Below are 11242 nucleotides of genomic sequence, written 5' to 3'. Positions count from 1 at the left end.
TCACGCACCGGGCCTCTAGTAAGTGAAACAGAAAAACAAGACAGAAAAAATAGAGAAAATTAAGGAAATCAAAAGCTGATTCTTTAACAGTACTATATCAATAAAATTGATAAATTTATATCCAGATTGATGAACAAAAAAGAATTTATAAATGATCAACATTAAGAAATAAAAGGGGTGACATCACCACTGATCCTACAGATATCAAACGAATAAAACAAAACCTCTTGAATATATTTAAAGTCAATACTTTTGACTAGTTGGATGAAATGGAAAAAAAATTGTGTTGCCAAAGCTCACACAAGATTAAATAAATAATCTAAATACCTCTCTATCTATAAAAGGTATTGGATTTATAGTTTTAAATATTCCCACAAACTGGGACAAAGCAACTTTTGGAAATATTCCATAATTTGTTTATGTTGGTTATAAACATTTGTCAAGCCTTAGCAGGTGTGGCTCAGTGTTTGAACATAGACCCATGAACCAAGAGGTCACATTTCAATTCCCAGTCAGGGCACATGCCCAGATTGCAGGCTTGATCTACAGTGGGGGGCATGTAGAAGGCAGCTGATGGATGATTCTCTCTCATCATTGATCTTTCTATCCCTCTCTCCCACTCTCTTCCTCTCTCTGAAATTAATAAAAACATATTTTTTTAAATTTAACATTTGTCAAAACTCATATAACTGAACACTTTAAAATGATGAATTTTTGTATGTAAAATATGCATCAATAAACATGATTTTAAGAAGGAAAAGTGATAAAGGATATTATTTATTTAAATAATATCATAATTTTGAAAAGAGATGTAACTACAAATTGAGTAGGCATTCAAAGGGCAATAAGCAAGGCTGTGAATAAATTTATGTCAATAAATTTAAAAACTTGAAACAGACAAATTTCTGATAAAATATAACTAACAAAAGCTGATGGGATGTAAAATAGCCTGAAAAATCCTATAAGCATTAAAGAAATGGAGCTTGTATTAAAAATATTCCCACCGAAATAGCTAGATGAGTGAGTTCCATCAAATTTTCACAAAACAGAATCATTTCAATCATACCCTCTGGAGCTCCAGTGTGTAGTTGTGTGTTACACAAAGGTAGAGAGATGAGGTAATAAGTAAGACAGTATAATCACACCCATGTTTTACTTGACAATGGATGTGCCCTGGCATGGGACTTTTTATCCTGAAGGGATGCCTTTTTCTCATTGGAACAAAGACCGTGCCATTTTACTAAGCTGTGAGTCTAGTTGCCAGCCCCTCTAATGAAAGTAGAAAGTTGAGTCAACTGATGTCTACATTTATCCCATGTCTACGTCTCATAAGTTTAGAAAAATTGTCTTAAAGCAAATTTATCATCTTCCCATAACTAGTTCTTCTTCCTATTTTCTATGTGCATGTACCATACAATCACGTCCTCTCATTAAAAAAATATAAGAAAAAGGGGGAGCCCTAACCGGTTTGGCTCAGTGGATAGAGCATCAGCCTGAGGACTGAAAGGTCCCAGGTTCGATTCTGGTCAAGGACATGTACCTTGGTTGCAGGCACATCCCCAGTAGGAGATGTGCAGGACGCAGCTGATCGATGTTTCTCTCTCATCGATGTTTCTAACTCTCTATCCCTCTCCCTTCCTCTCTATAAAAAATCAATAAAAAATATTTTTTAAAAAAAGAAAAGAAAAAGGGGGAAGGGTAAGAGATCGACCAAAGGACTTGTATGCATGCATGTGAGCATAACCAATGGACACAGACAGTAGGAGGGTGAAGGCATGTTCTGGGGGTGGAAACAGCTGGGGAGAGGTCAATGGGGGGGGGGGGAGAAGGAGATTTAAGTAATACTTTAAACAATAAAAAATTTAAAAATAAAATAAAACATTTACCAACTTGGCAAAAAACCCCAAAACATTTTTATATACACTGAGTGGCCAGATTATTATGACCGACCAGATTATTATGACCATCCCATCAGTACAATGAAGTGAATTAGTTATGCAAATAATAATAAAACCTTGAGAGTATTTGCTTAGGAAGTTTTCATATTCAGTATTTTTGGAAGTGCCAATGAAGTACTGATGGGGTGGTCATAATAATCTGGCCACTCAGTGTATATACTAGAGGCCTGGTGCATGAATTCATGCACCAGTGGGGTCCCTCGGCCTGGCTGTGGGATCGGGTCAAAATTCGCTCTCTGACATCCCCCAAGGGGTCCCAGATTGTGAGAGGGTGCAGGCCAGGCTGAGGGACCCCACCAGTGCACAAACAGGGTCAGGGAGGGATGCAGGATGTTGGCCAGCTGGCAAGGAGCCACAGGAGGGCTCCTGGGCATGTCCAGCCCATCTCACTCAGTCCCGATGGGCTGGACCCCAGCAGCAAGCTAACCTACTGATCGGAGCATCTGCCCCCTGGTGGTTAGTGCACGTCATAGCAACTGGTCGACCAGTCAACTGTCTGACCTCTAGTGGTCAGTGCACGTCAGAGTGAGCAGTTGAGAGGCCTTAGCATATCATTAGCATATTACACTTTGATTGGTTGAACAGCAGACCGGACGACTGGACACTTAGCATATTAGGCTTTTATTATATAGGATGAAAAATCAGGAAAATGCAAGAGATTGTTCAAAATCTCACTGTCTCCTTTCTCTTATGTGTCTTCATAGGAGTTTTAATGCTCTTAGATAACCACAAATTTGACTTTCACTTGACCTCTAATTATAGTACTTAGATAGCACTTAGTGAAAGCAAAATTGCATCTCTGTAAAGTTTTCTGCAATAAAAATTTATTTTAAAGACCTTTACTTGTCTTAGAATAACCCTCAGTAATTTTAAAGAAAATAAAATATCAAGCAAAGTTAAACCCTTTGTAGCCTTTCCAAATTCATTGATTTTCTCATATTTTGAGTGAGAATATTAATGTCAATTCTGTCCTTACTGGATAAAGGATAGAGAAAAGGGCTATAACAGTCACAGAAAAAATCTTTATTGAATATGTGACTGTTATGGGCTGACTCGTGTCCTTAACCCCAATGGCCTTCAGAGGAAATTGAGTTAAAATGAAGTCATTAGAGTTGGCCCTAATCCAATATGACTGGTGTCCTTATAAGAGGAAATTAAGACAGACATGCAGAGGGAAAACCATATGAAGGCACAGAGAGAGGACACCATCTAAAGGCAAGGAGAGAAGTCTCAGAAGAAAGCAACTCTGCTCATACCTTGATCTCAGACTTCTAGTTTCCAGAATTGTGAGAAAATAAAGTTCTGTTTAAGCCATCCAGTCTATGGTACTTTGTTATGGCAGTCCTTACAGTGAATTGATAAAACAATAGAAATGAAATAATAGATATCAAAATAGTTTAAAATTTTCAACTATTCAATGTAAAGTAATAGTGCCCAAATTAACAATAATAGAAGTAATGCTGATACCCATAGTTCACGATACTCAATGCATTATTTACCCATTAGTATGGAGTCCTTAGGTCTTGGGCGATTGAACATAAATGACTATGATAAATTGAGATGCTTTCTGAAATGCAAACTGAAGTGAGAATCATTTTATCTTCTCATAGAAGCCTTCACCAATGCAACCTTCAGTGGGGAGAAAGTGGGGAGGGGGGGAAATCCTTTGATCTTTTGAATTCCCAGAGTTCTTCTGTGTATAACTTGTGTTATAATTTTGGATTTTGTCCTATTTGCCCTATAATTGTACAGTAAACTATACCTCATAAGTCAAGTTTTGCTCACCACCTGTTTTTGTATGGCCCACAAGAAAAGAATTTTTTTATTTTTTAAATGTTTGAAAAAATCAAAATAATAATACTTGATTATGTGAAAATTATATAAAATTCAAATTTCAGTATCCACAAATTAAGATTTATTTGGTATTCATTCTTTTATACATTGCCTCTGGCTGTTTTAGTGCTTCAATGGCAGAGTAGAGTAGCTGTAACATAAACTGTTTAGCCCACAAAGCTTAAAATATTTACTATCTGGCCCTTTACAGAAACAGTTTCCCAACCCCTGTCTTAGAAGACTGTCAATTTCCTGAAGTAGTGGCAATATCTAAACACAGCATTGGTACTCCCACAATGCCTACAGCAGTGTCTTCAACAAAGTGGATGCCCACAAAATGATCATAAAATAAAAAGTTTCAGATTTTCCCTAGCCAATAATGTCATTGTGCACAAATGACCCTGGTTATATCTTTATCAGAGTAAATTATTTGTTTCTCCACTCAATTATTTCCATTAGTCAGACAGAGTGTGTATGTTCACATATAGTAAGTCCTGCACAAAAACATTTTAATAAACTTTTATAGCAACACTCTCCTAAGAATAGTGACTCATTCAGCTACATTCATCACACTTATCTTAAGTGAGTCTTAATATGTGAGAATCATTGTGCTCCCAATAGAAACATGATAACTTTGTACAAATTAAGATTCATAACCAGGTCCATGACTACAAACAATGTGACAAATCAAATTAGTAAATGGTGTTTTCTCCAATTTCTCTCAAGCCATCTGAGTGAAGACTGAGTAAGGTGAAATAGATTACAGTGCTTAACACCACTGAATATGCTTCTGAGGCATAAAAAAGCACCACATCCCACACCACAACCTAAACACTCAGACTCCTACCCTACATCACCAGTACACATTATGGGCAATGCAGTTGATGCCTGTCATATCTGAGTTAAGTGAAAAACACACAGGCAAAGTTTATTTTTCTAAGTGATGCTCATGATTCATCAAGTTCCAAGTTTTGACATCAATTCTGATAATTGCCCTAATAGTTTCTGCCAGGCCCCCTTCACCTCCTTATTCCTTAGACTATAAATCATGGGGTTCAGCATGGGTGTCAAAATGGCATAGAAGAGAGAGATCAACTTCTCCTGAAGGCCAGAGGGGCCAGAGCTGGGCTGGATGTAAATGAAAATGGCCATGCCATAGCACAGGATAACTACTGTGAGGTGAGAGGCACACGTGTGGAAGGCTTTCTTTCTTCCCTCTGTGGACCTGATCTTTAGGATGGTGGAGATGATCTTGACATAGGACAAGAGAACCAGGTAGAATGGTGACATCAGCAGGACAATGCTAGAAACCATGGTTGCGATCTCATTGAAGGAGGTTTCCACACAGGCCAGTCTGACCACAGCTAGGAGTTCACAGGATATGTGATCAATAAACTTGTTGGAGCACATGGGCAGCTGAAAGGTGATCGCAGTCTGCATAAGAGAGTTGACAGAGCCACTAACCCAGGATGTGATGGCCAACCTAGTACAGAGCCCTCCATGCATGATGACCACGTATCGCAGGGGGTCACACACAGCCACATAGCGGTCATAAGCCATCACTGCCAGTAGAACAAACTCAATCCCACCCAATCCCAGGGAAAAAAATAACTGGGCTGCACAGCTCACAAGTGGGATTACTTTATGTTCTGCAAGGAAATGAACCAACATCTGAGGGACTATGGTTGTGGCATAAGAGATATCAACAAGGGAGAGGTTGGTGAGAAAGAAATACATGGGCGTGTGGAGTCGGCTATCCAGTCTGATCAGAAGAACAATGAGGAAGTTCCCCAGCACTGTCACCATGTATGTGACGGAGAACAGGACAAAGAGAGAGACCTGAGTGTCCCAGTCACTGGACAGGCCCAGAAGAATAAACTCTCTCACCCACGTCTGGTTTTCTGTTCCCATTAAAAAGTGTGAGGATTATTAATCTGCAGAGAGAGTCAGAAAAAGAAAACAAAAAACAAGCTGTTGAATCAAAGAACCTTAAGAAAAACTTTTTAGCAATACAAACTTTATACAAGTGGCCAGCCTTAGCTAGATGCTTCAGATTCTTTATTGGCCATCACTACAGGCTATGTTCCAATATGCACTATATCTTTTCCACATCAGAGACAGGCCAATACCTTGATGAGGACATGATATGGCCTCAGGGAGACTCAGCTAAAGCCTAGAGATGATGCAGTGCAACTTTCAGAGATCTATATCTTCACCAACTTACCTCAGATTCTAGGGCAAGATGAGCTTGAAAGGTGACAATAATAAACAATTACAAAATTCCTGATTAGAAAGTTTTTTTGTTTTGTTTTTATTCATCACTCAAGGATATTTTTCCATTCATTTTTAGAGAGAGTAAATGAGAGAGCGAAAGACGTAGAGAAACATCAATGTGAGAGAAATACACCGATTTATTGCCTCCTGCACATGTCCCAACCAAAACCCTGGCAGGGAAGTAGCCTGCAACCAAGGTAAGCAGTCTTGAGCAGAATCAAACCTGGGACCCTTTGCTCCACAGGCTGACACTCTATCCAGTGAGCCAAACAGGCTAGGGAGGAAAGATTTTTTGAAACGTACCTTAAATATGTTAACTAGACCTGTCATAATATAAAGGATAAATGTCCTATCTAATAATAGACAAACATGGTAATTAACCGTACCTCCAACACACTTCCAATTGGCTAATCAGGGAGATATGCAAATTAACTGCCAACCAAGATGGTGGCCGGCAGCCAGGCAGCTGAAGCAAACAGGAGGCTTGCTTGCTCCAGTGATAGAGGAAGCCAAGGTTCCCTGTCTGCTGCTGCTGGCCTCTGAGCTGCACTCTAAGAAACAATGTTGCAATTTTAGAAGCTAAACAAACCCCAGAAACCTGCTTTCAGCCAGCTGGGCCTCAGAGCTGGAGCTGAAATAGTGTTTCAATTACAGAAGCCAAACAAACCCAGATACCTACTTTCAGCAGCCAAGGTCTCAGAGCTGGAGCCGAGCCTCAGAGCTAAAGCCGGCTCTCAGTTCCAGTAACAGCCATACAAGTAAATAAATCCCAGATTAAAAAAAAAGAAGAAGAATAAAAGGAGAGGTTGGGAGCTTCAGTCACCCGCCAGCCTGAAAACGGCCCTCAGCCCCTCACCCAGACTGGCCAGGCACCCCAGTGGGGACCCCCACCCTGAAGGGGATGTGACCAGCTGCAAACAGCCATCATCCCCTCATCCAGGCTGGCCAGGCACCCAAGCGGGACCCCCACCCTGATCCGGGACACCCTTCAGGGCAAACCAGCCAGCCCCCACCTGTGCACCAGGCCTCTATCCTATATAGTAAAAGGGTAATATGCAAACTGACCCTAACAGCAGAAAGACTGGGAATGACTGGTCACTATGACACACACTGACCACCAGGGGGCAGACGCTCAATGCAGGAGCTGCCCTCTGGTGGTCAGGGAGCTCTCACATGGGAGGAGCTCTGCTCAGCCACAAGCCAGGCTGATGGCTGCCAGTACAGCTGTGGTGGTGGGAGCCTCTCCTGCCTCCTCAGCAGCACTAAGGATGTCCGACTGCAATTTAGGCCTGCTCCCCACTGGCAAGTGGACATACCCCGAGGGCTGCCGGGCTGCCAGAGGGATGTCTGATTGCCATCTTAGGCCCAATCCCCCGGGGAGCAGGCCTAAGCCAGCAGGTGGTCATCCCCTGAGAGGTCCCAGACTGCGAGAGGGCACAGGCCGGGCTGAAGGGTCCCCCTTCCCCCGCAAGTGCACAAATTCAGTGCACAAATTTTTGTGCACCAAGCCTCTAGTATTATTATAAACGGAAAGACTGAAAAGCAGCAAGTTCTTGTGAAAAAATCTGGAATCAAGGATCCTAGCTTTGAAACCTGTTTTTATTTAGCAGATATGTGATTTTGGTTTAGTGAGAAACCTTTATATATGAAACAGGATATTATTTTACAGCTCACAAGTACATTTAAGCTCAATGTACCATGAGGAAAGTTCTTGTGAATTATTACTGATAGTAGTACACAGTAGGATGAGTATTAGCATTAACATGATCTCTGCCTTGGAGTAGATAAGGTAGCAAATGTGATTTTTCTCACAGATATTTTCCACAAACTCAGACATAAATGAATTGGGAGACCATCTTTAATGAATCTGTTGGCTTAGGAATGGATGGCTGCTTTGAGGGTTTTGGTTCTTTTGGTGTTTTTGATAGCTTTGATCTCTTCATCCTTTTGTGGGATGAAATAGGAAAGGAGATTGTACTTGTACCTTGTCCTGTTTATCTTTTTGAGTAATCCTACTAATATTTACCCTTTGTAAATGGGCTCAAAAGAAAGCAAAGAAGACTTGGTACAAGAGAGTAAGAAAAAAGCAAATGTTTACTCTTCTTCATTGTCTAAGGCAGAGAAGAGGGTATGAATTAATGGAAATGTACATTAAAATGAAGTTTCCCTTTTGTTTTATTTTGCTCAAGAAATGCTTTTCAGTAGCTCTAATGTGTTATAATAATAATTTGAACATTAAACAGAAATAGCTTAAATTTTAAAATACATTTGAGAAGCACCAACTCCATTTTATTTCTTCATGTCTGCCTATTCACTAACTTTCCTTTTATTGCAAAGTACAAAATAAGGGAAAGGAGGAAATAAAGACAGCAGGAATGGTTGAGGGAAGTATAGAGCTGCTTTTCTCATTCCAGAACCCATATAGGGGTCAGCTTAGGGTCTCTGAGTAGAAAGGGTAAGACTGTTTATGTTTAACTCTCATACCTCTTAAAGGACAAAACAAAGAAAGTCGTTCCAGAAATGCCTTTCCTATTCATGATTAGACACATACATTTTTAGAAACTTCTTTTCTAATATCTTCCTCAAAAACTGATCTATCAACAGTTCCCCCTTTCCTGCCGCATCATGATAATTCCATCACTACCCCGCCCTTTGCTTTTCTTCAATCATGATCAGTCTGAGAAAACATCTGCTTGCCTTGAAACCAGTGTTGAACAACCACCACAGTTAAGAGTTAGCTCTTCCTCCAATTTAAGTTTATGTTCTCTGCTCAATATTTGTTACAACTCTGGCTACTTCATCTTTTTTCCAGGTACCTAATGCTCCTTTAATAGACAATCAAACCTGAGAAAAGATGTCGATAAAATGGCTTTCCCTCCTACACAGAGATCAACTCCTCTGAGAGAAATCCAGAAACTAGTAGAGAGACTTCTAAACTTTAACTGTTGAGAAAATACCCACATCAGAACAGGTAGAAGAAGCTGAGGCACATTTTTGCCATAAACCCCACCACTGGTACCATGCCTTACAACTGGGAGGAAACCCATAACTCTCAGTTTCTCACTGAGAATCTATGGGATAGGGCCACACATCAGCAACGTCCTTGATATTAGCCTTGGCAGTGATTCTCTTTTTTTATTGACACCAAAAGCAAAAATAAGTAAGTGGAACTATACCCAACTAAAAAGCTTCCACACATCAAAGGAAATAACAAAATGAAAAGGCAGCCTAGGAATTGAGAGAAAATATTTGCAACCGTATATCTCACAAAGGGTTAATATTCAAGATACATATGTACTTACTTCAGCAGCAAGTATACAAAATATATAAAGATGTATACAACTCTATAGGAAAGACAAAGCCAATTAAAAATTGCTAAAGTTCCTGAATAGACATTTTCCCAAAGAATACATACAAATGGCCAACAGGCATATGAAAAGATATCTCAACACTAATCATCATGGAAATGCAAACCAAAACTACAATGAGATATCACCTCACACCTGTAAGGACGGCTATTATCCAAAACAATCTATATATATAAAAGCCTAAGTGACCAAATGACTGGAAGAACTGGACACTATGATGAGCACTGACCACCAGGGGGGCAGACGCTCAATGCAGAAGCTGCCCCCTGGTGGTCAATGTACTCCCACAGCGGGAGCATGGCTCAGCTCACAGACCCATCCCAGCAGCCCACTGGCCCAGTGGCAGCCACTCCCTCAGTAGTCCTGCAGGTCCAATCTCCAGAGAATGGGCCAGGCACCGACGGACCAGCGCCACCAGCACGATCCCGACAGTGCTACTGGTCTCCTGGAAGTCGGCCTTGGGCACCACAGCTGCTTTCCCTCCCTAGATGCTCCACAAGGAAGAAAGGATATAAAAGCAGCCGCCAGGTGGCTCCTGACAACCCATGCGAATGTCAGCAGGATGGATCCAGATCCCGGGCTAGCAAGGGTGTCCCACCACCAGCCTGGAGGACTGATCACGTCGAGAACCCCACCCCCCCATACCCCTCAGGATCCCCCCTGTGCATGAATTCATGCACCAGGCCTCTAATAAAAGATAAAAGAGAACCCAGTACACTGTTGGTAGGAATGTAAATTGCTAAAGCCACTATGGAAAACAGGATGGAGTTTCTTCAAAAAAATAAAAAATCAGCCCTAGCTGGCTTGGCTCAGTGGATAAAGCATCAGCCTGCGGAGCGAAGGGTCCCAGGTTCGATTCCGGCCAAGGGCACGTGCCTGGGTTGTGGGCTCGGTCCCAGTAGGGGGTGTGCAGGAGGCAGCCGATCAATGGTTCTCTCTCATCATTGATGTTTCTATCTCTTTCTCCTTCTCCCTTCCTCTCTGAAACCAATAAAGAAATATATTTTAAAAAATAAAATAAAATAGCCCTAACCGGTTATGCTCAGTGGATAGAATGTCAGCCTGTGGACTGAAGGATCCCAGGTTCAATTCCGGACAAGGGCATGTACCTTGGTTGCGGGCACATCCCCAGTAGGGGGTGTGCAGGAGGCAGCTGATCGATGTTTCTCTCTCATCGATGTTTCTAACTCTCTATCCTTCTCCCTCCTCTCTGTAAAAAATCAATAAAATATATTTAAATAAATAAATACATAAACTACCATTTGATCTAACAATCCCACTTCTGATACACACCTAAAAGAAATGAAACCAATAGCTTAGAGAGATATCTGCCCTCCCATGCTCATTGCAGCACTATTCACAACAGTCAAGACATGGAGACAAATAAGTGTCTGTCAGAGGATGACTGGATAAAGAGACTGTGTTGTATAAACATACAATGGAATCTTTTTGAGATTTAAAAGAGAAGGCAATCCTGCCATTTGCAACAACATGAATGAAGCTGGAGGATAGCATGCTAAGTGAAATAAGCCAGACACAGAAAGAAAAGAAAAAGCACACTGCATACCTCACTTATATGTGGAATCTAAAATAGCAACTACAGAGAATCAGAGTAGAAAAGTGGTTACTAAGGGCAGGGAGGTGGAGGAAATGGGAAGATGCTGGTCAAAGAGACAAATTTGTGGTTATTAAGGATGGATAAGTTTAGAGAGGTAACAGCATGATGACTAGCCTATATAATAAAAGCATAGTATGCAAAGTGTCACCTCCACTGGGGTTTGTCTGGAAGTTCAACCAGGGGGCAGAGCT

The 11242-nt window shown here is 41.1% G+C and overlaps 1 protein-coding gene across 1 annotated transcript; it reads right to left on the bottom strand.

The window, feature by feature from the left end:
* Positions 1 to 4748: 4748 nt before the first annotated feature.
* On the bottom strand, positions 4749 to 5702 carry LOC308527391 (olfactory receptor-like protein OLF3; the record flags this gene model as incomplete). Its single annotated transcript, XM_081102712.1, has 1 exon — positions 4749 to 5702. One exon carries the CDS (start codon positions 5700 to 5702, stop codon positions 4749 to 4751), a length of 954 nt encoding a protein of 317 aa, XP_080958838.1.
* Positions 5703 to 11242: the final 5540 nt, after the last annotated feature.

Source organism: Myotis nattereri, assembly GCF_964212035.1.
Source record: "Myotis nattereri genome assembly, chromosome: 11".
In the NCBI taxonomy this organism is placed as follows: domain Eukaryota; kingdom Metazoa; phylum Chordata; class Mammalia; order Chiroptera; family Vespertilionidae; genus Myotis; species Myotis nattereri.
Note: the sequence above shows the minus strand (reverse complement) of the source record. Positions and strands in the feature narration are given on the sequence as shown.